Below are 25,597 nucleotides of genomic sequence, written 5' to 3'. Positions count from 1 at the left end.
TTCACAGATGCCGGTTGCAAATTGCCAGGACCTGCCACCTTCAAGTTAGCAGTGTGTTTTCATTAGTTTGGGAGGGAAAAATATCCTCGGGTCTGGAGTTGCTTTACTTTTCCTCCCCAAAACGTGTCCTGACTTTTTTTCCTGCTGTCATCTCTGGTTACTACCAAATAAAATGTTTTTCTTTCTTTCCCTTTCTTTCTTTCTTTCTTTCTTTCTAAAATGTTTTTCTTTCTTTCCCTTTCTTTCTTTCTTTCTTTCTTTCTTTCTTTCTTTCTTTCATTCATTCTTTCTTTCCTTCTTTCTTTCCTTCTTTCTTTCTTTCTTTTCTCCAAACATTTCTTAGATTTCCGATGACTTTAAAAAAACCCTCTTTGGTTCAACAGGTACTCCAATATCTTTGTTACCTCACCGAGCCCGGATAACCTCCACACGCTGTTTGAATTTGTGTTTAAAGGATTTGATGCTCTGCAATATCAGGTAGGAGATTGGAATAAGAGTTTATTGTGATTCCAGGCTGAGTGTCAATCCAGGGGAAGTCCTGAGAACACCAGCTTTCTTAACACTCAGTTTCTGAAACTTGTTTCTAATAGTTGTCATTGGTTTGGCTCTTTTCCCATCAGGAGCATCTGGATTATGAGATCATTCAGTCTCTAAATCCTGAATTTAATAAAGCGGTGATCAGAGTGAACGTATTTCGGGAACACAGGCAGACCATTCAGGTGAGGCTTGGTCTAAAACCCTGCCGCTTAGGGCCAGTATCCTGCCGTGGATAAATACTCTTAAGGTCTCTGCTTTTGTAGTTGCTTTCTGCGCTGTGTACTTTAGATAGTGTTGTGGTTTTATGGTGTCTTTTAGATAGTGTTGTGGTTTTATGGTAAACATGTTCCAGGTTTTCAGCCTCCTCTAAAGAATGATGTTCAAGCAGCCTAACAAATGTATGTAGCCAGATTGGGAAGGTGTAGTTTTGTCCCCTGAGAAATGGAGCGGGTAGGATCGTAAGTGTGCTGATGGGCTGAGGGAAACATAATCACTTTTTCTGACGTCATTTCTAATTTTGCTCAGTTACAGCAGGTTTGGAAATGATGCATCTGTGACTAGAACAGTAACCTCACCATTTAAAAGAAAAAAAGGACTTTGTTACATGTACTCTGAATATTTGTGGTTTAGCCAGTGGCCTAGTTTCCTTTTTAAACAGCATCTCCCTGAAAGCTCTATAAATCTCCAGTGCTCTGTGAGCCTGAATGGTCTCTACTTGTCCAAAAGCTGCAATTTTGTTAAATCGTGACGGGCTTACAGAAGAGACGGAGACCCGTGGGCTCCTAATGGAGCAGCTTTATTGATTATTTTTGAGGTTGGGTTGGGGCAGGAAGTGGGCCAGGTAAACTTGGCGGTTTATGCCCTTGACCTTTATGCCCGTGAGGCACATGTATATGCCTGTCGGGGGGTATAGCTTTTATCAGAGATCAAGGTTGTAAGGAATGGTAAGTATTTATGCCTTTTCCCTCAAGGATCTTAATTTTTTTCTTGCTGGGTCTTTTTCTAGACCCTCTTCATTCTGTATATTTCTTCCTGCCTTTGCCTGCTTCCCTCAGCGGAGAGGAGGAAAGGCTGGTGTTGGGTAGGGTGGGCTGGGGGGCAGGCTGCAGGCGGTGAACACGGAGATCTGTTACAGCTCAAGAAAAACACACAAACCAAAGAAGGAAAACGTTTCCCCGAAACGCTTGGCTCAGCACTTGCTACTTCTTGGATCTGTCATCACAGACCCTCTCCTATTACTGGAGTCATTTTGTCTCCAGACTGGACTTTAAGTGCAGAAGAGGTGACCTGACTTTATGAGGCTACATTTGTGCCCCTTTGAGGCATCTTCTTTCTTGCTGGAAATTGAGAAATAGAGGAATATTAATGTCGGCCATGCCTCTCCAGGGGCCTGCTTTCTGCTGCTTTTATGAGGTGCTTGTTTAGTTTTTCTCCATAAGAATCCAAGACACGGGGCCCCATTGAGGACATGTATCCTGCTGGTGCAAATGAGTGGGGTCTCTGCCTCTTTGATTGAGCAACTTCTAGCAAAGCAGTTTAAAAATCTTATTTGTGGAGCTCCCATCATGGCTCAGCAGGAACAAATCTGACTAGTATCCATGAGGATGCAGGTTTGATTCCTGCCCTCAGTCGGTGGGTTAAGGATCTGGTGTTGCCATGAGCTGTGGTGTAGGTCACAGATGCTGCTCAGATCTCGTGTTGCTGTGGCCCTAGCCTGGGAACCTCCATATGCCATGGGTATGGCCCTAAAAACATTAAAAAAAAAAAAAACAAAAAAACAAAAAAAACCCTTTTTTGTAATGAAGTACTTATAAACTGCAGGAAAGCACAGAGACCAGTATAAAATAACACTCAAATGCCCAGACCTCAGGCTTAAGAAACGCTGATGTCTCGCTGTTTGCTGTGTTTGTTTCATATTTTCCGAGGGTGGGGGGATTTTCATCTTTTTTTTTTTTTTTTTTTTTTTTAAGGCTGCACTCGCTGCATATGGAAGTTCCCAAGCTAGGGGTCAAATTGGAGCTACAGCTGCTGGCCTACACCACAGCCACAGCAACCCAGGATCCGAGCTGAGTTTGCAACCGATATACCACAGCTCACAGCAACACTGGATCCTTAACCCACCGAACCCACAACCTTATGGTTCCTAGTCGGATTCATTTCTGCTGCACCACGATGGGAACTCCTGTTTCATATTTTAAAAAGCCGTTTATATTTTTGTTGTAAAAATCTGAAACCTCGCAGGCACAGTTGAAGTTCCTCTTGTACCCTTCCCCAGCCATTCCCTTCTGTCCGTCCGCACAGCAAACTCCTCTCTGAGAATGGTGTGTTTGCTTTCAATTCACCTGTTTCTGTTTCATTACATGATTATGAAACCATCGATGTTAACGTACTATACTTGTCCTTTTTGAGCCTGTCTTTGTTCACTCAACATTTGTTCTCAGGATTTGTCCAGATTGAAGTGTATAGGTCTGGTTGACTCGTTTTTAAGCACTGTTTGAAGTACATTACAATTTATTTATGTTTCAAGAATTGGAATTGTTAGGTTTTAGGGTTTGTGTAGATTTCCAGCTTTCTTGGATTTTTTCCAAATTCTCCTTTAAAGTGTTTGTACAGATTTACTTTCACCTCAATCCTTTCTCAGGTTTTTATATCCCCCCCATCCTATGAACACTGGCTGTTTTACTGCTGTTTAAGTGTTGCTTGTCTGCGTGTGAAATGAGATCTCCTTATTGTCTTCATTTTGCGCTGATTACCAGTGAGGTTGAGTACCTTTATGGTAATCGGCTGTTTAGGTTTCCTTTTCTGTAAAATACCTTTTCATGGCCTTTTGCAAAGTTTCAAAATAGCAGGAACCTCTAAAGAAACTGAAAGCATTGTTTGTATGCCAGCTCTTTGGCCTAAGGGTGCCAAGCTAGCTCATGGCAAGTTTGTGACATTAGATGGCCAAGCTAGAGAGTTCCCGTCGTGGCTAAGTGGTTAACGAATTTGACTAGCATCCATGAGCACAGAGGTTCGATCCCTGTCCTTGCTCAGTGGGTTAAGGATCTGGCATTGCTGTGAGCTGTAGTGTAGGTGGAAGACTCAGCTTGGATCCTTTGTTGCTGTGCCTGGGCGTTGCTACAGCTCTGATTCGACCCCTAGCCTGGGAACCTCCACATGCCTAAAGTGCGGCCCTAAAAAGCAAAAAAAAAAAAAAAAAGATGGACAAGCTAATAACATAAATAAGGACGTGTGAGCTTTGAGAAGGGAATAAGTTTACTTATTTATTTGCTTTTTAGGGCCTCACCCATGGCATTTGAAAATTTCCAGGCTAGGGGTCTAATTGGAGCTCCAGCTGCTGGCCTACGCCGCAGCCACAGCAACATGGGTTCCGCATTTGCGACCTACACCGCAGCTTTCAACCACTGAGTGAGGCCAGGGATTGAATCCGAAGCCTCATGGGTACTGGTCAGGTTCATTATTGCCGAGCCACAACAGGAACTCCCAAGAAGGGAACAAGTGTTAGAAGTGTCCCCACCAGCAGTGTGGGGGTGGGGGGGGGTGTGTCTTGACCTTTGTACTGACAGTGTCAGAGCAGCACACACAGTACCCAGCATGTAGGGGATGCTTGAGAACCCTGACTTCTTCCTCTTTAGCCATTGCTGGGGCCAAGCTTGCCTCTGGCCCCCTGGCCAGAATGAGGCTGGGGAGAAGCATGAGAAGACGAGAGAGGAGAGAAAGGGAAGGGAGGCACCACGTGTCAACTGCTGTGTCCCGGGTGGGGCATTTTTACAGATTTACCTGATTTTTTTTTTTTTTCCTCAAGCAGCCATCAGGTATTTCCTCCATTTTCCGGAGAGGAATCTGAGGCTCTGAGATGATGTGACCTACCCGGGGTCACACAGTCATTGGTGAAACCGTTTGGACCCAGGTGTCTGACTCTAAGCCCATGCCAACTTTGCACAGGCAGGGAAAAGTGGAAAGGAGGAGTGAGAGAAAGAAGAAAAGGGAGAGAGAGAGAAGAGAGACCTCTCTGTCAACACATTGGTGATCGCAGCTGTGCCAGTAGCTGGCCAAGCTAATGATACAAACGTTTCTTTCCCGCAGTATATACATCCTGCCGATGCTGTGAAACTGGGCCAGGCCGAACTTGTTGTGATTGACGAAGCTGCCGCCATCCCCCTCCCCCTGGTGAAGAACCTCCTGGGCCCCTACCTTGTTTTCATGGCATCCACCATCAACGGGTGAGACACCTCGGGCAGGAGCCGTTGCTCCCGTGCGGGTTGTTCCTGGTTGGATTGTGTTTTAAGGAATATGGCCTGGGCCTGGGTGCTTAGGGCTGATGGCTGAAGCTTGATTCTTTGGGGCTGCTTCACTCTGTCCTTGGCCTTCTGCAAATGGGAGCTGACCCCTTCATAAAAAACTGCAGCTCATTTCTGGTCTGAGCCGCAGCCCACCAGGATGGTCCCCACAAGACTGAAGAATTTCCTAACCCAGTTAAGTGTCTCCTGTCTGTAGGCCTGATCGAGTTCTAAAGAGTACATAGATGGCCGTACCAATGTCTTGTATCTTAGAATTATGTGAAAATATCGTATGAAATAAAGTAACTGTATAATTATCATAAGAAAGCAGACTTATGATTGAAGGGCTTTTTAAAAGATTTTTTAAACATTCAGTTCTTGTTTTCTATAGGAAAGTTCAAAAGGTAAGGTAAACAAAAGGAAAAATTAGAGGTCATCTGACCATCTAGAGACAGCTTCTGTTAGAATTGTGTATATTTTCTGTGCACGTATTTTGCTTTTTCATTTTGAATGAGAACTTAAATAGTTTGCATTTGTTTTAAATCTGCCTTTTTTTTTTTTTTGGTTTTTAGGGCTGCACCTGTGGCATATGGAAGTTCCCAGGCTAGGGGTCGAATCAGAGCTGCTGTTGCTGATTGCGCCATAGCCACGGCAATGCAGGATCTGAGCTGCACCTGTAACCTATACCACAGCTTGCAGCAACGCCAGATCCTTAACCTACTGAGCGAGGCCAGGGATAGAACCCACCTCCTCATGGATACTAGTCAGGTTCATAACCACTGAACCACAAGGAAACTCCTGAATTTGCTTTTTTATGTAAGACCATACTGTGAAATCTTTCTAGGTCAATATATACATATCTTCAATATTGGAAAGCTTTCTATATGGAAGTCACATCTTTAAGAGATAATTTTATATTACAGATTAATTATTGTGACTGTTTTACACTAAAAATCATTAAATAGATTATACTCTTTATGGTTAACAGATTTACTGAGATATAACTCATATAGTAGTTTTCTCATTTAACATGTATAATTCAGTGTTTATTAAGTATACTCAGAGTTGTGCAACCATCACCACAATCAAATTTAGAACATTTTCATTGCCTTGGAAAGAAATCCCATACCCCTTAATTATCATCCTCTAGTTCTTCTCTACCCCCCAGTTCTAGGGAACCACTAATCAACTTTCTCTGTCTATGGATTTGCCTGTTCTGGACACTTCATATAAATGGAGTCAGAATGTGTGTCTTTTGTGACTGCCTTCTTTTACTTACCCTGATGTTTTCAAGGTTCATCCCTGTAGCTTGAATCAGTGCTTTATTCCTTTTTATGGTCAAATAATATTCCATTGTTATGTTTATAAACATTTGTTTTTTCATTCATTCCTTGACGGACATTGGATTGTTTCCGTCGTTAGGCTATTAGGAATAATGCCGCTCTGAACATACATGTACAGTTTTTGTGTGAACATATTTTCCATTTTCTTGGTATACCCAAAAGTGGAATTAGTGGGTCAAGAGGTAACTTTCTGTTAAATTGTTCGAAGAACTGCCAGATTGGTTTCCAAAGCAGCTGCACCATTTTACATTCCCACCAGTAGCGTTGGAGGGTTCCAGTTTTTCTGTGTCCTTGCTAGCATCTATATATCTTTTTTTTTAATATCTTTTTTTGTTTGTTTTGTTTTTGTTTTTTTAGGGCCATATCCTCAGCATATGGAGGGTACCAGGCTAGGGGTCGAATTGGACCTAGAGCTGCCGGCCTACACCAGACCCACAGCAACACGGGATCCGAGCCACATCTGTGACCTACATCACAGCTCACAGCAATGCCAGATCCTTAACCCGCTGAGCGAGGCCAGGGATCGAACCTGTGTCCTCATGGATACTGGTCAGATTCGTTTCTGCTGAGCCACGGTGGGAACTCTTGTCGTTTTGATTATAGCCATCCTAGTGAGTATGAAGTGGTGTCTCATGTGGTAATCCTTTCCATTTCCCGGATGGCTGATGCTGTGGAGGATCTTAGCATGGGCTCACTGGCCGTTGTGACCCCTGCCTCCCCGCTCATTTTTCTAATTGAGTGGTCTTTTTATTACTGAGTTGTAAGTGTTCCTCCAATATTCTAGGTACAAGTCTCGTATGTATATGACTTAGAGAAGTTTTCTCCCATTCTGTGGGTTTTTTCCCATTTTCTTGATAATGTTCTTCGAAGCACAGGTTTTTTTTAGTTTTGCTGCTTGTGCTTACTCTTTTTTTTTTTTTTTTTTTTTTTAAGTCAATGGAATTCCCTTGAGAAAACTTTGCCATGTGGCACAGGCAGGAGGAATAAAACACTTTAAAATTATCAATTTTTGGATCATTGTTTAAAAGTATTATTTGAAATACAACTTTGTAAGTCAACTGTACTCCAATAAAATACAAAAAAATTTTTAAGAGGAAAAAATGTAGTATTTGAGTAAGAGGATGTATTTACACAGTATACTCATTTATAATAATGAGTCCTATGAAACGATGCAGTCCTAAAAGTAAAAGAAAACCATTGAGCAGGAGTTCCCGTCGTGGCGCAGTGGTTAACAAATCCGACTAGGAACCATGAGGTTGCGGGTTCAGTCCCTGCCCTTGCTCAGTGGGTTAACGATCCGGCGTTGCCGTGAGCTGTGGCGTAGGTTGCAGACGTGGCTCGGATTCCGCGTTGCTGTGTCTCTGGCGTAGGCCGGTGGCTACAGCTCTGATTCGACCCCTAGCCTGGGAACCTCCATATGCCCCGGGAGCGGCCCAAGAAATAGCAACAACAACAACAACAAAAGACAAAAAAAAAAAAAGAAAACCATTGAGCAGTCCGCACCTTGTGGTCATGTGGGCATGTGACAAAAGACAGGAGAAAATTCAGTTGAAAAGAGTTGGTTCAGCAATCAGATTATAGATGGTTTCCTCCCCTCCCTCTCCTAATTTTTGGATACTTGCTTTATGTCACCTTTTAAGTGAAAGTAGTCATGAAAATTACTAAATTTGTTTAATCTTGATTTTTCCAAACTGGAAATGTTCTCTGTACGTTCTTCAAGCATGTTACTTCTAATAGCAACTCTTATTAATTGGCCATTTATCTGTGTTCCATTTCCATTATGCTGAAGGCTTTATTTAAGTCTTCTCAGTGCTTACTTTTTTAGTTCGCAGCCCAGGCCTGTGAGGTGTGTAGGATAATCGCCTTTTGAGGAGGAGGCTAAATGAGGTTGAGTTCCGTGCCCAGAAGCACTAAGTGGACATGCCAGGACTTGAGCCCAGGTCCCGATGATTCTGAACTGAGCCACTGTGCAGTCCTGCCTCCTTTGGGCATGGACGTGCTACACTGGAAGTTCAGAGGTGACGGCTGTCCTTGGTGAGCAAGGGTCTGGAGTTCCAGCAGGACGAGGAAAGTAGTTCTGTGTCCTCTCCTTGAGAGTGGAGTTGATGCCTGATTGCCTTTGCTTTTGCTCCCAGCTATGAGGGCACTGGCCGATCCTTGTCCCTCAAGCTAATTCAGCAGCTCCGTCAGCAGAGTGCCCAGAGCCAGGTCAGCACCACCGCTGAGAACAAGACCACGACGACAGCCCGACTGGCATCAGGTACCCCTGGAGCTCTGAGTGGGCCCACAGTGCATAGCAGGTCACTTCCGACTCTCTTGCTGGATCCTTCCCATCGTGGCAACAGGGGCAGTAACAAACCTTCCTGCCATCAGGTGGAGAGGTTGAGTTGCTGCTGAGAAACAGCAAGCCAGTGACCCCCCATGGGAGGCTGACCTGGGCCTTCTGGTGGCCCGGCTCTTGTTTGTCACATCTCAGGGCATTGGGTGCACTGACTTAGCAAGATCCCTTCAGGAGTGGTGTCGAGGCAAGTTGAACGCCCACCCAAACTTTTAAATTCTTGAGTTTACGTGGGCACCACGTGACAGAGAGAGAGTAGAACATTTGCCTTGCTCTTTGGGGAAAAAGGTATTTACTGCTTGTTCTTATTGTGTGTGTGTCTTGGGAACAGCGCGAACTCTGCATGAGGTTTCCCTGCAGGAGTCGATCCGATACGCCCCTGGGGACGCAGTGGAGAAGTGGCTCAACGACCTGCTCTGCCTGGATTGTCTCAACATAACTCGGATCGTCTCCGGCTGCCCCTTGCCTGAAGCCTGTGAGCTGTATCCTCCTCCGTTTGTTCTGTGAAAGGGAGGGGGGCGACCGCAGCATCAAGGGGTTTTGGCCCTTTGCTTCACAGGCTGCTGCTCTAGGGAGAGGGAGCGGTTGTGCCTTGTTTATTTCCCTTCTCTTCCTGCCCTGTCCCATTTCTGCTGCCAGGCAGGGCACCCTCTTCCCAAGCCGAGGGAAACTACATACCCAGGTGGCCCTTAGAAACAGTGTGTCCTGTTTGGGGCTCTCTTTGCTTTGTTTTGGTTGCTTAACTCCAAACTCAGCTACTATGTCAACAGAGATACCCTCTTTTGCTACCACAAGGCCTCCGAGGTTTTTCTCCAACGCCTCATGGCCCTCTACGTGGCTTCTCACTACAAGGTAACTGCAGCCAGCCCTTGGGGGGACTTCAGCAGTGAATTCCAATGCTCGGCAGTGCCCTTTTACTTGGCTTTTTGCATTGTTTCTCACCCAGTGGCTCAGGTGATCATTCCCTGGGACTCGGGTGTCCTGATGTTGGTGGGGGCAGTAGTGCTGCTGGAGGGGTTGCGTTTCCCATCGTTGTTCACGCTTGTCTCGGGCTTCCAGCTTTGCATACAGAGTGAGGGATTTCTGCATGGAGCTCCATGCGTGGTAGCTGGAGAGGGTGGAAAGTTTTGCCCATTTTGAATGAGGTTCTTTTATTTCTGAGGCTAAATGGGTGGACTGAGATGACATGGCAGTTGTAACCCAGGGGTGCTCTTGGGCTGTAGACCAGCCTGGTTATTTTTAATTTTTCTTTTCTTTTCTTTTCTTTTTTTTTTTTTTGTGTGTGTGTGTGTGTGTGTGTGTTTTTGCCTTTTCTAGGGCCGTTTTCGTGGCATATGGAGGTTCCCAGGCTAGGGGTCTAATCGGAGCTATTGCTGCTGGACTATGCCAAAGCCACAGCAACGCGGGATCCGAGCCGAGTCTGTGACCTACATCACAGTTCACGGCAACGCTGGATCCTCAACCCACTGAGCAAGGTCAGGGATCGAACCTACAACCTCATGGTTCCTAATTGGATTCATTTCCGCTGTGCCATGATGGGAACTCCTAGCCTGGTTATTTTTAAGAAGCAGTGAATGAGAATTTGGAATATTTGAAAGTCTTAAAAAGTCCCATTGGAAAGGACAGTGTTTGAGTGTCTAGGTAGCATCTTTTTTTTGTTGTTTTTTAAGGGCCTCACCCGTGGCGTATGGAAGTTCCCAGGCTAGGGGTCAAATTGGAGCTACAGCTGCCGGCCATAGCCACAGCCATGGCAAAGAGGGATCCGAGCCACTTCTGGGACCTACACCACAACTCACAGCAATGCCAGATTCTTTAACCAACTTAGTGAGGTCAGGGATCGAACCCGCATCCTCCTGGACACTAAACGGATTTGTTTCCACTGCGCCACAATGGGAACTCCCTAGGCAGCATTTTTATGAACACCCTTTAATGGAAGGCTGAGGGTGTTAGAAGTGGTGAGAGGTTTTCCTGAAATAGCAGCCTCTAACCAGGAAGAAGTTCCCTTCCCAGCTGTGGAGGATACAGCACTAACTAAGCAGTTCTCTGCCCCAGCCCTGTAGCCTCAGCACTCGTGCTGAGGTGACAGCAGACACTGGAGGGGGTCCCACTCAGGCCGTTACAGAGGGTCTCAGGCTGGCTGGCCGACGTGTGGGGAGCCAGCACGTTGATGGGTTTCAGCACATTGCTGGGCTTTGGGGAAGGCGGGGTCTCCAGTCACCGGATGATGCTGGCATAGCCTCGAGTGAGGACAGGAGGAGGAGTGCTTCTCACTGACGGGTTTGTGCCCCACAGAACTCCCCCAACGATCTCCAGATGCTCTCTGATGCACCTGCTCACCATCTCTTCTGCCTCCTGCCGCCCGTGCCCCCCACCCAGAATGCCCTTCCAGAAGTGCTTGCTGTCATTCAGGTACGGAAGCTGAGGGGTCCTTGAGGCACTGACTTGAGGAACTGCTTGGGATCGGGGATTAGTTCCTTGGTCACTGCAGCTGGCGAGGGCAGGCTGTCGACTCCTGGTCTGGAGGCAGTGGCAGGGTGTATCCAGGCAGGCGATTGGGGTGTGCTGAAGGAAACCATCTCCCTGACACAAACCCAAAGTCCCACAGTTTGAGGATGGGTAAAAGCCAGAACCAGCCACTCATATTTTGACTTACGGCTCCTTCTGAAAGAGAACTTTGGAGACTTTGGAGTTCCCTGGTAGCCTAGTGGGTTAAGGAGCTGGCATTGTCACAGTTGTTTGATCCCTGGCCTGGGAACTTCCACATGCCGTGAATGCGGCCATAAAAAAAAAAAAGAAAAGAAATTTTTTGGTTTTCCTTCTTTATTGCAAAAGAAATACACGATACTTGTAAAATTAGATACAGATTGGAAAAAATAACATTTTTAATGGCTGGCATGTATTTGTCCATTTATCATTTTTTCTTTGGGTAAATATGGGGTCATAGCATTTGTTCATCTGTTTTCTTCCCCAGTGTGTCAAATATTCATAATCCGCACACTCATTAAAGACTGCATTGTATTTCATTACACGCACATACCACACTATGTTTATCCATCCTCTGTTAGAGCCTTGGGTCATTGTGAATTTGCGCAGTTCTGTGCAGAGCCGAGAGAGTGTCCTGCGTCTTAGTGGTGAACCCACCTGTACACCCTGCGTGGAGACCCTCTGCTGGCGTGTTTTGCTCTCTGGGCCAGGAGGGTGTCTGGAGTCTGCCTTCTTAGCAACAGTGTCAGGGTGCCCACGGGACATAGTAATGAAGTTTTCCCAACATTTCCCATGGCTGTGTTGGTTAGAGGCTTAAGCGTGAGCTGGAGTGGAAACAGCCGGCCTAGCCAGAGGAACGGGCGAGCTGGCAAGCTTCCGTGGGTGGGCTCTGAACTTGGAGCCTGCCTTCCGTCTGCCCTGCCCTGCTTCCCCCACAGGTGTGCCTCGAGGGGGAGATTTCACGCCAGTCCATCTTGAACAGCCTGTCCCGAGGCAAGAAGGCTTCGGGGGACTTGATTCCATGGACAGTGTCGGAACAGGTGATGCACTTTCTCTGGTGTGTCTGCGCGAGTGCAGCTGGCTGTGTTGGAGCCTGCATTGTTAAGTTACGGCTCGTGTCTCCCCACAGTTCCAAGATCCAGACTTCGCTGGCCTTTCTGGTGGAAGAGTTGTTCGCATTGCTGTTCACCCGGATTATCAAGGGGTAAGGTGCCCTGGTGCCTTCAAACCTGATGTGCTGTTATGAGCCACAGCTGTGTTGCTGGCCACTCCTTAGGGCAGGTGCACTTGTTTAAATACGAAGCTGGTCAAGGAGTAGAAGTTCCGGGAAGCTGGTCACGGATTAGCAGATCCGAGCTCCCCTCTGCTGTGGGTGGTTTTCCCAGGGCTGGGGGTGGGCGGGTGGGCAGGGTCATGGGATGTGCTCACCCTTCCTTCGTGAGGACAGGGGACCTGTGAGCCAGATCTGCTTCCCATGGTTACCTCCTGCCTCATCAAAGACCCCAACGAGGAGTTAGGTGTAGAGTCATCTGTTTGGAGCTGGCTGACCTGTGGACCAGAAAGCACAGCCAGTCATCCTCACGCTCATGTGGCAGGTGGGCTGCTCTTGATGGGCCAGGCAGCTGGAGAGGGGGAGTCATTCCACACTAAGGGGCTCTGCTTCAGCCCGTTGAGGGGTTTCATTGGATCTCGGCATGAAGGCTTTCTAGAAGCAATACAGGGGCGCAGAAGTTGTTTGGACTCTGAGGACATTTCTCTTCCCTTCGCCTGTTCCCCCGGGTTTGCTTCCAGATGGGCTATGGCAGCCGAGCCCTGCAGCTGCTGCAGATGTACTACGAAGGCAGATTCCCTTGTCTCGAGGAGAAGGCCCTCGAGACGTCACAAGAGATTCACACCGTCAGCAGTGAGGTGAGCGCCGTCTGGCCGAGCTCCGGCTTCCCGGGAGACGGATTGCCTGGGTCCTTGGGAGCCTCGTGGGCCACTGGCTGTGGGCTGGGCTCTCAGCTCTAGCGGCAGGTTTCCTCGCTGATTTAGGAGAAGCTGCTCTTTCTCCCCGTGGGGCCCTTGGATGAGCTTCATCAGCATCACCTGGGAACTTGGTAGAGCCCGGTTCTTGAGCTGGGCCCAGACCGCCTCGAGCCGAGGCTCCGTGCGGGGCCCAGTGGTCTGCCTTAACAAGCTCCCACGTGAAGCCGATGCATGTTCCGGCTTAAAACCACTGCTTTTCAGCCTTCTCCTCTTCGTACTGAACCCAAGCCGAGGGAAGCTCCGTCTTCCTGGGTAGGAGTGAGTAACGCTAGGAACCGGGGCGGCTTTTCACACGCCTTCATCTAGTTTTTGCCGTGTGCCTGTCCAGGAGATGGGGAAAGGGACTTGTAATTAAGGTCAGGCTCAGAGGTATCAGTTCCCAAGAGCCGAGCCATCCGGTGACAAACCTGTGCCTTCAGAACCCTACCTCTGTCTCTCTGAACATCTGTTAGGCTTTTCTCAACTGTAGGCTCCTTTTGGCATCCTGGGTTCCGAGCAGTGTGAATGCACGCATGTCGAGGGGTTTGGTATCCCTTGGGGTGATCACTGGACTTAGTGGTGCTTTTATATTTTAAAAACCATGGGAACAAACCAAGAAACCTGTCCTGGTTTTTGCTGTTCATCTAGAGCCTGGTGGGACAGGGGTGCTTGGGCCTGTCGCTAACCTTTCTTCCCCCCCGCCGGGGTCCGTGCCCTCCCCTGGCATCCTCAGGCCGTCAGCTTGCTGGAAGAGGTTGTCACTCCCCGGAAGGACCTGCCTCCCTTGCTTCTCAAACTGAACGAGAGGCCCGCCGAGCGCCTGGATTACCTGGGGGTGTCCTACGGCTTGACCCCCAGGCTCCTCAAGTAAGGGTTGGCCTGCCCTTCCTGCCAGCAGCATCCCTTTGGCCTCGGGGTCCTGAATGAGCATTCGGTGGGCTGCTGCCCGCCTTGCCGGCCGCGTCTTTGTCAGCTGCCTGTTGACTCCCCGCACCCCTGGCTCTAACCAGCTTTATGTGTCAGCTGCTCCTAGAAGGCGCACACAGTGACCTGCTCTCTTTGTATCTTTACAGATTCTGGAAACGAGCTGGGTTTGTTCCTGTTTATCTGAGACAGACCCCGGTGAGTGAGGCATCTGGCAGAGGGGTTGGTGACAGGTCTGTCCTTGCAAAGCCTTGGTGCCTTGCATTGTGCTCTGAGTCAGCAGGCCTCTGTTACCAACAGGTCTGTTCTGATGGCTCCCAGAGCAGCCAGCCTCACAGAAAGGCCATGTGGTCACACCTCTTCCCCACTACACAGTGCAGTGGCTTTGTGCTCAATTCTAAGGTGGCAGAGGGTGCATGTAGACTTGTTTACCAGATTCTTCAGTCCTGTAATCTGGGAGCCTCTTTGAATTTGTGGGATTTGGGGGGGAGGTGGTTTTTTTGCTTTTAAAGGCCACACTTGCAGCATATTGAAGGTTTCAGGCTAGGGGTTGAATTGGAGCTGCAGCTGCCAGCCTATACCCCAGCCATAGCAACGCCAGATCCGAGCCACACCTGTGATCTACACCATAGCTCATGGCAACACCAGATCCTTAACCCACTGAGCAAGGCCAGGGATCGAACCTGCCTCCTTACCACTAAGCCACCATGGGCACTCCCTTTATTTTATTTTTTTTTAAAAAGGAAGAGAGTGGTTTTAGGGAAGGAGTGCAGTTGCGCAGACTCGCATCGGAAGTTGGCATCTGCAGGAGGGATGTGACTGTGGATGCCAGACAAAGAAGGGAATAGGGAAGGGGAGAGATAGTTCTCATAAAGAATTTATTTGGCACCTCCCCTGAATCAGATGGCGAGCAAGAGAAGCCACAAAGTTCAGATGGGTAGAAATAGGTAACAAGTGAATGAACGAGAAATTTTCAGGTCGTGGTATGTGCCGCCAGGAAAACCAGCTACTGAAATCATAGTGTAATGTGATGAGCAGTCAGGCTTCTGAGGCGTCGATGACCTTCCAGACCACAGCCTGAATGATGAGAGCGGACCGGCCATATGACAGGCCTGCCTGCAGGAAAGAGCATTTCCTGGAGCAGAGGGCACAGCGCGTGTGAGGACGTGGGGTGGAGAGGAAGTGGTGATTGGAGGTGCACAAGTTCAGTGTGGCCGGAGGGCCCTGAGAAGGAAAGGGTGGTGGTTCGCGGCCGGGCAGGGGGCTCTGGGCAGGGCCTGGGTTCCTTTCCTGCTCCGTTGGAGGGAGGAGTTGGGGAGAGGTGCTGGGGCTGCTGTGTAGACGAGTAGAGGCGGGGAGATGAGTGCGTGAGAGATGCGGTGGTTTGGCTGAGGAGGACGTGGTGAGCTGGAGGGAGGTGGCCAGGTGGCAAGTGTGTTGGGAGGTGAACTGATGAGATGAAGGAGGGGGAATGTGGCAGGTGAGTGAACGGAAGGCTCTGGCTAGAGCTTAGGTTTTTGGCTTGAGAGACTAGGTGAGAAACCGTGTCGGAGGTGCTGTTCGCTGAGATAAGACTCATGGCGGGAGGACCGGGTTTGGAGGTGAACGTGGGGATTGTGTTTGGCACCGTGGTGTGAGATGCCTGCGAGGCAGCTAAGTGGAAATAAGGAAGTAGGCAGTTGACTGTGGGAATCTGTAGTTCACAGGGGAGCCTGGGGCCGGAGACAAATTTGAGAGCCCTCAGCATATACAGCCTGGGGTCGAGGATTTCGAGGGGTCTGTTTCCTTCACAGCTGTACCCCCAGTACTTCATAGCATCTGTTATGTGTAGTATGTGTTCGGTAAATAATCTCATCAGTGAATAAGTTTTAAAGTTGTTAGAAATAGGAACTGAAAGCAAAGAGGATGAGTCCTTGGCGTCTCCAGTGTTTAGAAGAATGAGCCAGAAAACACAGCAAGGGAGGTGGAGAAGCAGGAGCCTTCCTTTGTAGGAGCAAGTCAGGAAGGTGTTGTCAGAAGCCAACATAAATGCATGTGTCAGGAAGGGGAATCGTTGCTGTCAGAGAGCCCATAAGATGGGGACAAACGGCCGTTGGGCTTGGTGGCATTGGTGATCTGAATGGCAGCAGTCTCGGTGGCATGGAGGGATTGGCCACCAGAGAGAGTGGGAGGTGGGGAACAGACGGAATGCACGACTCTTCCACGAAGCAAAGGGAGCAGAGGAACAAGGCGGCTGGAGGGAGGTTGGCGTTACGGCGGGTTTATCAGATGGGAGATTCTAGAACATGTTTGTGTGCTGGAGGGTATGATCCTGTAGAGCTGGCGCGAATACAGGCCACGAGGGCTGATGGCAGGAGTGCCCGCCTGGAGGAGAGGAGGGTGGGACCTGGAGTGCAGGAGGCGGGCGGAGAGCCTGGGCATGGGAGATGTCGGTCCGCTGGTTGAGTGGGTGTCGAGAGCATGAGCAAGTTCTCATTGCACCTCTTTTCCGAAAGAAGGGAGGTCAGGGGCTGAGAGGGAGTGTTGGAGGCTTGATTTGGGGAGCTCAAGGTCACTATCCCAGAGAGGTGCCCATTTGAGAGTTTAAAGTGGGGCAGGTGAGGACCGCTGGGTGGGTGGCTGCTTCCACGTGGCAGGAGCAGCTGTAGAGGGGCTGGTTCCTTGTCACCGAGTTTGGTCAAGGCTGGGGTGTAAATCTGGCAGTCAACTGCAAGGAGCACGAATCGCAGAGAGTTCAGCCCAGACCGCGGAACGCCCCTTCAGTCTCTTTCCCCGCACTGCTTGTTTGTGACTTGAATGCCCTTCGGTTGAAACCCATTAGGTAATTTTTATGGTGTTGGGCGTTGCAGTTGTGTGTAGTAAAATCTTTAAAACCCGTGGTCGCTTTTTAGCACCTAAAGGAGCCTGCACTTGTGAACCAGTTGCAGCAGGGGAACTCTAGCCACGCTGGGTTGTGGCCATGGATTTTTTTTTTTTTTTTTTTTTTTTTTTTTTACTATAAGCACCCAAGACATGCTGATTGAATCGTGTGGTGTTCAAGTTCTAATGACGCCAAGTTCAGAATCTGGCTGATTTGGGCAAGTGGCTCACTCCTCGGGTCCAGAGCAGAAGGCGTGCCCCGAAGGTCTGAGCAGGCCTGCGCCGTCACTGGGGCACCTGCTCAGAAGTGGCAGCACTAAGTGGCCTCTGAAGGCTGTCGTGTAGGCGAGGCCCCCTCTCCTGCCGGGGAGGAAGTGCGGGCCCCTGGGCGCCAGGAGCCTGCCTTCCCTGTGTTTGCCGTTTAGCAATGACGTCCTTCTTAGAAGGGGGTCTTGTGTCTCCCAGAATGACCTGACTGGAGAGCACTCATGCATCATGGTGAAGACGCTGACGGACGAGGATGAGGCCGACCGGGGCGCCTGGCTCTCAGCTTTTTGGAAGGGTGAGTGGGGGAGGGGGGAGCCGCAGGGTGAGGGGCCCCGAGGGCCTGCAGACCTCTGACGGTGTGGTTGGACCCGCAGATTTCCGAAGGCGGTTCCTGGCCCTGCTGTCCTACCAGTTCAGTGCCTTCTCTCCTCCCCTGGCTCTGAACATCCTTCAGAACAGAAACATCGGGAAACCCACGCAGCCAGGTGAGCTAGTGGGGCAGCGGCAGGGCTGGTGGCGCTTGGTTGTGCGAGACGGGAGGTGGCCAGGCGTGTGGTCCAGGGAGAGGGCTGAACTAGGACTGGGGTTGGGGCTGGGGGTGTGGGAGGGGGGTTGTTCCAAGCCTGTATCTCCCCGCGGCTCCTCAGTAGGGCCCCGCTCTGCCTCAGCGACACCATCACCCACTGTGCCTTTCATCTTCATGACAAGGCTTGGGGGATGTGACTTGGCTTTAGAGGTGTCCACACAGCCCTACAGCTGGTCAGTTACAGAACCCGATCTAAGTCCTGTGTGAGCTAGGCTAACAAGCCCGATTCTGAGGCTGTTTCCTCATTCATGAACTTGTAACAAGACCATGCTGCCAGCCTTCTGTGACCAACACATACAAGTGCTTTGGGCATGTAAATTCTGTTTGAATATTTAAAACACAAAAAAGGTGTAAGGGATCATGAGCTTACACAACAGCTGTGGGTTTTTTCCTGTTGCTAATTATGTGTGTCTGCCCCCTTTTTGGCCAGTTCTTGGGTGGAAGACTGTTTCTCGGCTGGGTGCAGCACACCTGCTTTCTGTGATGCTAGGTCCCGAGGGGAAGGGACGAAGTGGGGGAAGAGCCTCGTGTTCCTCTCACCCCAGGGCCCTGCAGACTTTCCTTGGTCTGCTGTGTTGGCGTGGAACTCTGAGCAAGGGTTGCACGTCTCCTGTCCCCGTCCCTGCCTCCCCTCTGCAGGAGAAGGGTCGGGGCTGCCTGGTGGGGCATGTTATATGGGTGGGAGGTTACTTCCAGGGGACTCCCGCCCTGCTCTGGGTGAAGCTCCTGGGGTGCCACCTCGGGACCGTCGCGTGTGCTGTCTGGGGATCCCGTTGGCTGCCCTGACCCCCTGGTTCTGTTGCACATATTCAGCCCTGTGCCGGGAGGAGCTGGAAGCGCTCTTCCTCCCCTATGACCTGAAGCGGCTGGAGATGTACTCACAGAACATGGTGGACTATCACCTCATCATGGACCTGATCCCGGCCATCTCCCGGCTGTACTTCCTGAACCAGCTGGGGGACCTGGCCCTCTCTGCTGCCCAGTCGGTAGGTGGCCTGCAGCTGTGTGCTCGTCTTGCGTGAAGCAGTTTCTCTGCTAGGAATTGGTTTGCACGCGCTCATGTAATTTTGTGCATTTAATTCCTCTCGGTTATGATAGGTGGGTAGTGGTCTCACCTTTTACAGGTGGGGACTCTTCAGCTCGCAGGTTAGCCTTGTGCTCAGCCGTGCAGTTAGCAAGCAGTAGAGCTGCAGTCTGAACCCGCATTCTTCTCGGCTCCCCCATGTTGCTTTGATTCTTGCTCTGCTTCATCAGAGCTCCAGGAGCACCTCTTACTTTTAGTGCAGCTGTGAAGCAGCTGTTTGCCAGGATGAGAAGCTCATTTGGGAATTTCAGGAGGGGTGTTTCCAGTAACAGGATGAATAAGAAGATCCCAGAATAGTGCCAGCTGATGTTTTGTCCCAGATGCCAAGGGACAGGAACTCTGGTTCTCGGTGCCATTTTCACGGGCAAGAGCCTGTCCCCGCAGCCTCTCCAGCAGATTTCCTGTCCTCCAGGCTCTTCTCTTGGGGATTGGCCTGCAGCACAAGTCTGTGGACCAGCTGGAAAAGGAGATCGAGCTGCCCTCAGGCCAGTTGATGGGACTTTTCAACCGGATCATCCGCAAAGTTGTGAAGGTACCTTCAGCAGGGTTTTGGTCCGTTTGGAAAAAATGTGTCAAACCCACTCCCTCCCCCAAGATGCAAAAACGATAGCATTTGGCTGTATTTGACACACACACACACACATACACTGAAGCAGGTGGCTCCAGCTGTGTCTGCAGTGTTCTGCGTTCTCTCCCAGAGGTGCCCTGCGCAGAGTGTGGCGTCTCCGGTCGGTCAGTTTCCCTGCTCCTCCCGTGAACGTGTGCTCTCCTAGACCATGCGGGGCATGTGCTAAGTGACTGGGTAACGCGCTGCTGGGTTTCTGCTGCGCCTTCATCTTCTGCTTCCCGGCCTTGCTCTTTTGTAGCTGTTTAACGAAGTGCAGGAGAAGGCCATCGAGGAGCAGATGGTGGCAGTGAAGGACGTGGTTATGGAGCCCACGATGAAGACGCTGAGTGACGACCTGGTACGCTCCCGCCCAGGGCCCCGTGAACGGCGAACGTCCTGCGGCAAGTCCAGACGCTGGGCCAGCCCTGGGCGCCAGTGTTCCGTGGGTGCAAGCACTCCCACGGCCCCCTGCCCTGAGGGCACCCGAGTGCACACGGTCCCGCTCGAGGCCTCCTGCTGCCTGTGCGTGGCACCGGCTGTCTGGGGGCTGCTATTGTAAACAACCAGTGTGTCCCTTCAGATTTCCAGAAGGCACGTTTGATTTTCATACACGCTCTTGGACAAACCGCCTCTCCCTGTGGAGAAGGAGGGGTCTGCTGGTCGTGCTGGGATGTTCTGTCCCCTCACAGTTCTGTGATGTGGCCTCTGCTTGACTGTCCTTCTATGGCTTTGCCCACAGGATGAAGCAGCAAAGGAATTCCGGGAGAAACACAAGAAAGAAGTGGGGAAGCTGAGGAACATGGACCTCTCTCAGTAAGGCCCCCCTCCTGCCCGTGGGCAGCACGGAGGCTCTGCCTCGGCTTCCAGGCCCTCAGTCTGCATGTCTCCCAGCTCACGTCCTGGTTGCCTTGGGCGCTGTTTCATGGGATCGTTTATAGAACCACTGACAGCTGAGAACCTTGTAATCCACTGTTTGCATTCTTTTGAAGAATTTGGTTTCCCCAGATCAGCTCTACCCCTTTGTAAATCACCACTTGCTGTGGTGTTCCCGAGATCCCATGGGTCCCACGGCAGGCTTTGGATCCCTCGGTGGGGGATGCTTATCGATGAGCATCCACTTTTAGTGGCCAGTTCTTAATACTTGGCTTTTGCATGTGAATTTGTTTGAAGAGGGGATTCTGCTGCAAACAGACCTACAGAATAGGAGTTCCCGTTGTGGCTCAGAGGGTTAAGAACTCAACTAGTATCCATGAGGTTGCGGATTCAATCTCTGGGCTTGCTCAGTCGGTTAAGGATCCAACAAGTACAAGCACAGATGTGGCTCAAATATGGAGTTGCTGTAGCTGTGGTGTAGGCTTCGGCTGCAGCTCTGATTTAGCCTCTAGCCTGGGAACTTCCGTGTGCCGAGGGTGTGGTCCTAAAAAGTGATGGTGGTTGATGGACTTGAGATGGAGGCGGCCAGGAGGTCCCTGTTGAGCTCTGCCCTCAGCTTTGCAGCATCAAACTCTTGACTTGCCAGAACTGCTGGATCCCAGAGAGGTGGGGCCAGGTGCAGTTCAGGGGCTCGTGGAGGTAGGAGTGAGTGAGGAGACAGTGGGGGTGACAGGAGGCTTCTCTGGTGGGCAGTTGATGAGAGTCAGGTGGAAGAAGTCGGGCCGCTGCCTCCTGTGCAGACTCACCCCTGCTGGCAGGCCTGGCCCTGCTTGCTCCCATGACGTCTCTGCCCCCTGGGCTCAGCTGCATGCCCGTCCCCTGCTCTGCTGTTCAAACGCTGGCACAGCTCTGCCTGGCTTCTGTCGTAGGATATGTGTGATGAGAGCATTGTCTTTTTTTCATTTACGCTGTCCTCTCGTTTCGAGCAGGCTCTGATATTTCCATTTATTTTCTAGGTACATAATCCGTGGGGACGATGAAGAGTGGAATGAGGTTTTGAACAAAGCCGGGCAGAATGCCTCCATCGTCAGCCTAAAAAGGTGAGGGCCTCCATGTCACTAGGAACTTTCACTAGGAAATAGGTTGGAGCACAACCTTTGAGAAAAGTCACTGCTCTTTCCTTAGAGGGTCACTGCTTTGGTAGCTTACCTCCCACCCATCAGGCAGGGGCATCATGTGGGCCTGGATCTCTGCGTATCCCTTGTGTTTGCAGGTGTGCAGGGCAGACGGGCTTGTGCACAGCCCTGGAGTTGCCACACTGGGTACTTCAATGCAGCATCCCCTTCTTGTTCAGAATAGCAAAGGGGTCTGTGTTCTCACTGCTTTAAAGATGAAGTAACCAAGGCTCTCAGGTGTTAAGCAGCTTCCTAAGAAGCGTAAATAGCTGGTCAGAGGCAGAGCCAGAATCAGGACCGGATTTGTCCGTAGCAAATCCTGTAGTTTTAGCTGTTATACTCTCCTTCCTCTGTGCCAGCCGTTCTGAGAGTTTCCTTATATTACAAAAATTGAGGACCCCAAAGGGCTTTTGTTCATGTGGGTTGTATCTGTATTTCCCCATATTAGAAATGAAAAACTGAGACATTTTTCAAAATGTTTATTCATTCAAAATAAATTAACAAGAGTTCCCTTGTGGCTCAGAGGTAACGAACCTAACTAGTATCTGTGAAGATGTGGGTTTGATCCCTGGCCGTGCTTGGTGGGTTAAGGATCTGGCATTGCCATGAGCTGTGGTGTAAGTTGCAGACACGGCTTGGATCCTGCACTGCTGTGGCTGTGGCGTACGTAGGCCGGTGGCTACAGCTTCGATTCAACCCCTAGTCTGGGAACCTCCACTTTCCACAGGAGTGGCCCTAAAAGGCAAAACTCAAAAAACAGAAGTAATTATCACGGACCCATTATGGGTTTCTTGTTTTAAAAATATCCTTTTTTGGAGTTCCCATCGTGGCTCAATGGAAATGAATCTGACCAGTCTCCATGAGAACGAGGGTTCAATCCCTGGCCTCACTCAGTGGGCGTTGCTGTGACTGTGGTGTAGGCTGGCAGGCAGCTATAGCTCCAATTAGACCCCTAGCCTGGGAATCTCCATATGCTGCGAGTGCGTCCCTAGAAAGACAAATATATAAAATAGCTTTTTTCATAAAAACTTTAGTGAGAAGAGTGGCCTGGCTTTACATGTATATGCTTGTGCATCTCTGATGTCAGCTCCCTCGAGAGCAGCTCGCTTCTCCCACCTGCTTTCATGTGTGTCTGTTGTACTAGCACACGTCTTGTAGCCTCTGGAAAACGGAGCATTTGGGAGAAAAAGTTGAAAAGGCAAATCATGTATTAGGATTGCTATGAAAATAGTATTGGTCTTGGGGATCCCAGGACTCACTGGACCACTCTGAACACCTTCACCCCCCAGCCGCTTCTCTGCAGAGTGGTGTGTTTGTAGAAGGCAGTGGTTTCTATGGGCTGTAACCTTTGCTGGGGTTCCCTTGGGAAGACAGGCCTCCCCTGCCCCTGGGCCTCTGGCGAGGAGGCTGCCACACACAGCTGGTTTGCGGTGAGTGGGCTGGGTGGGGTCTTGGCCTTGACATAGCCAGGTCCCCTGAAGGGTTTATTTGGAGAGGAAATCTTGTGACTCTAGGAGCCATAGATCCCAGCAATCAGATATTCTCCTGCCGTCGCCTGAAATCACCGTGCTGCCTGGACGGTTCCACTGTCGCTGCTGGCCTCATTTTCCTGATGTCCTCTGATGGGGCCCAAAAGCCCACTGTCGGTGTGTCCTGATTTCTGGCTCAGGCACCATGGCAGCTGCAGCCCAGGGCCTGTGGTGGCTGTGGCCTTGCGTGAGGCGGCTTTGACTGGAACAAGAAGTCGGCTGTGTGCCTGGGGTGGAGACAGCCGGGTTCCGTGCTCCGCAGAGCTTGGCCTCTCCCGCTGTTCGTTGGGCTGTCACTGCCCCTGGGGCCTCCCGCATTACCCGGCCTGTGTGGCAGTTCATGCACCTGAGGGCTCTGGGTGAATCTGGAAGCTTGCACTCGGGGAGGTCATGACACTGGTAACTGTCAGTACGTATTCTTTGAGGCCTTTTCTCCTGTTTCTGAGCAGTCACCTCATCCAGGTGAGGTTAATGGTCTCTGGACAGAGCAGACACCTCCCCATAACTGCCTCCTTCTGGGGGGGTGTTTATTCCAGGGCAGAATGATACTGGAGAGACTCTTTAGCCTCTCGGGCCATAATAACCTATCAGGTACCTGCTGGCCAGCTGCGGCGCGTACCCGTTACTACTGCTTGGGATTTTCTTCTCATTTTCTTATTTTAAGAAAAATAATAGCACATCAAAAAGTATTGTATGGGAGTTGCTGCTGCGGCGCAATGGGACCAGCGGTATCTTGGGAGCACTGGGACGCAGGTTTGATTCCTGGCCTGGCACAGTGGGTTAAGATCTGGCATTGCCGAAGCTGCAGCTTAGGCTGCACATGTGGCTTGGATCTGATCCTTGACTCAGAACTCCATATGCCATGGGGCAGCCAAAAGAAAAAAGTATTTTATGGTTTTCTTGGGAGTTTCATGCTTAAGGTTTGTCTTCAGGATCAATGGGATAATATGTCTGATTTCCAGGGTAATCCTTAGTGGTAAGCGGTAGGAAGGAATTGAGCTTATAATGCCTTGGATTTTCTTTCTTTTTTTTTTTTTTTTTGGTCTTTTTGCCTTTTCTAGGGCCACTCCTGCGGCATATGGAGGTTCCCAGGCTAGGGGTCGAATCGGAGCTGTAGCCGCTGGCCTACGCCAGAGCTATAGCAATGCGGGATCCGAGCCGCGTCTGCAGCCTACACCGTAGCTCACAGCAAGGCCAGATCCTTAACCCACTGAGCAAGGCCAGGGATCAAACCCGCAACCTCATGGTTCCTAGTTGGATTCGTTAGCCACTGCATCACGACGGGAACTCCATAATGCCTTGGATTTTTCCTCCAGTTTTGGACGGGGGACATACAGGTTTCAGGAGTTAAGGCGTAGATTTGTTCCTCCACAGACTAAGACCTTGATCAGGGCAGGAAGTGGGTTGGTGGGGTGTAGCCCCAGCCCCCAGCTGAGTGCCTTATATACAGGCTTGCAGGGACATGTGTGTCTGACTGGGTGTTCTGCTGACATCAGGTTTCAGCGGGTGGAAGCCTTTTTTTCAGACGAAGCAAAAGGAAGCTTAAAGCAAAGCAGTCTGCAAGGTTACAGACCCTTGCATGTTCCAGTCCTTCTCTTCCTACTCCTGTTCTGTTTTTCTTCTCCAGTGACAAGAAAAGGAAGTTGGAAGGCAAGCAAGAACCCAAACAGAACAAGAAGTTGAAGAAAAACAGAGAGATGAAGAACAAAAAGGATGCAAAACTGAAGCGGAAGAAATAGTGGCGAGAAACTTGGGCATAGGCGGCGGACTTGTTAGGAGACACCCTGACTTTCTGAACTCCCTCTGGCTGGACAGGGCGCCCGCCGACTGGACTGTTAAAGGCCGGAGGCCAGCGGCGAGTTCAGCCTGTGGGCCGAGCTTGGCTTAAGGCAGAGTCACCTCCAAGTGGGTCTGCTGAGAACCCGAGGCTTGGCAAGCCCCCACCACCGGCTCTCCTGCCCGAGTCCAGGCCTGCCTTCCCTGCGTTCATCTTTCACTCGGCCCAGCTTTTTTGGTTCTTTCCCACACGTGTGGAAGCCGCATTGGCTCTCGTTCCTTCTCAGGTGCCAAGTACACCGCCTCCTGGGGTGCCCGGGAGGCCGCTGGGGCAGTACTGGGGCCTCTTGTCGAAGACATGACCAAACTCCCTGAGGCGGGAGCTGCAGGCACCCTTGGTCCAGCCAGGCGGCTGTGGCTGTGCGCTGGGGTCCACACGGCCGTGCTGCTGCCTGCTGGCCCAGAAAACCCTGAACTCCTAATATAGGAAAAGGTATATCATCTGAGTCCCCAAAACCTGTCATTTCATCCATTTGGGACGAAATGTTGGGAAAGACCTTTTTGCTAGCAGGGGTGAGGGGGGATAGAGAGTCTATTTTTAATAAATGACATCTTAGAAGGACCCGCTGCCTGCCTGTGTTCTCCTTGACTTCACATAGCTGGAAATTGCACTTTGCCCATTTCTTCTGGTGTATCTTGGCAGCCAGGTCTGCTCTGGGGGTCGAGAGGGCGGTGGTGCTGGAATCGAGGCAGAGGGAGGGCTGCGTGGCCAGGGCTTCTTACCCACCCAGGAGCCTGGGAGAAGTGGCCATGCTGACCAGTGCTGGCAAGGGCCTTGGTGTGGCACCTGGGGGCCAGCCAGCTGTGCCTCTTCCTCCCCGGCTCCTGTCAGGCCGTGTGGTCCCCTTCACCTCCTATGAACAGAAAT

The 25,597-nt window shown here is 50.4% G+C and overlaps 1 protein-coding gene across 3 annotated transcripts in view; it reads left to right on the top strand.

Annotated features, from left to right (window-relative positions):
- NAT10 (N-acetyltransferase 10) overlaps positions 1 to 25,291 on the top strand; it is a 40,889-nt gene extending 15,598 nt beyond the window's left edge. For all 3 annotated transcript variants that reach the window (XM_003122875.5, XM_005661020.3, XM_021083197.1), the window contains 20 exons: positions 384 to 477; positions 621 to 719; positions 4,624 to 4,760; positions 8,296 to 8,420; positions 8,830 to 8,980; positions 9,254 to 9,350; positions 10,791 to 10,907; positions 11,921 to 12,022; positions 12,112 to 12,186; positions 12,774 to 12,890; positions 13,723 to 13,856; positions 14,063 to 14,111; positions 17,238 to 17,334; positions 17,414 to 17,524; positions 18,439 to 18,611; positions 19,122 to 19,241; positions 19,576 to 19,674; positions 20,056 to 20,129; positions 21,206 to 21,289; positions 24,521 to 25,291. In XM_003122875.5, coding sequence (XP_003122923.1) covers positions 384 to 477; positions 621 to 719; positions 4,624 to 4,760; positions 8,296 to 8,420; positions 8,830 to 8,980; positions 9,254 to 9,350; positions 10,791 to 10,907; positions 11,921 to 12,022; positions 12,112 to 12,186; positions 12,774 to 12,890; positions 13,723 to 13,856; positions 14,063 to 14,111; positions 17,238 to 17,334; positions 17,414 to 17,524; positions 18,439 to 18,611; positions 19,122 to 19,241; positions 19,576 to 19,674; positions 20,056 to 20,129; positions 21,206 to 21,289; positions 24,521 to 24,632 — 2,167 coding nt within the window. In that variant the 3' untranslated portion in view covers positions 24,633 to 25,291. The remainder of the gene's footprint in view (positions 1 to 383; positions 478 to 620; positions 720 to 4,623; positions 4,761 to 8,295; positions 8,421 to 8,829; positions 8,981 to 9,253; positions 9,351 to 10,790; positions 10,908 to 11,920; positions 12,023 to 12,111; positions 12,187 to 12,773; positions 12,891 to 13,722; positions 13,857 to 14,062; positions 14,112 to 17,237; positions 17,335 to 17,413; positions 17,525 to 18,438; positions 18,612 to 19,121; positions 19,242 to 19,575; positions 19,675 to 20,055; positions 20,130 to 21,205; positions 21,290 to 24,520) is intronic.

Source organism: Sus scrofa, chromosome 2, assembly GCF_000003025.6.
Source record: "Sus scrofa isolate TJ Tabasco breed Duroc chromosome 2, Sscrofa11.1, whole genome shotgun sequence".
Lineage (NCBI taxonomy): Eukaryota > Metazoa > Chordata > Mammalia > Artiodactyla > Suidae > Sus > Sus scrofa.
The sequence above is the reverse complement of the archived record's forward strand: the minus strand, read 5'-3'. Positions and strand labels throughout refer to the sequence as shown.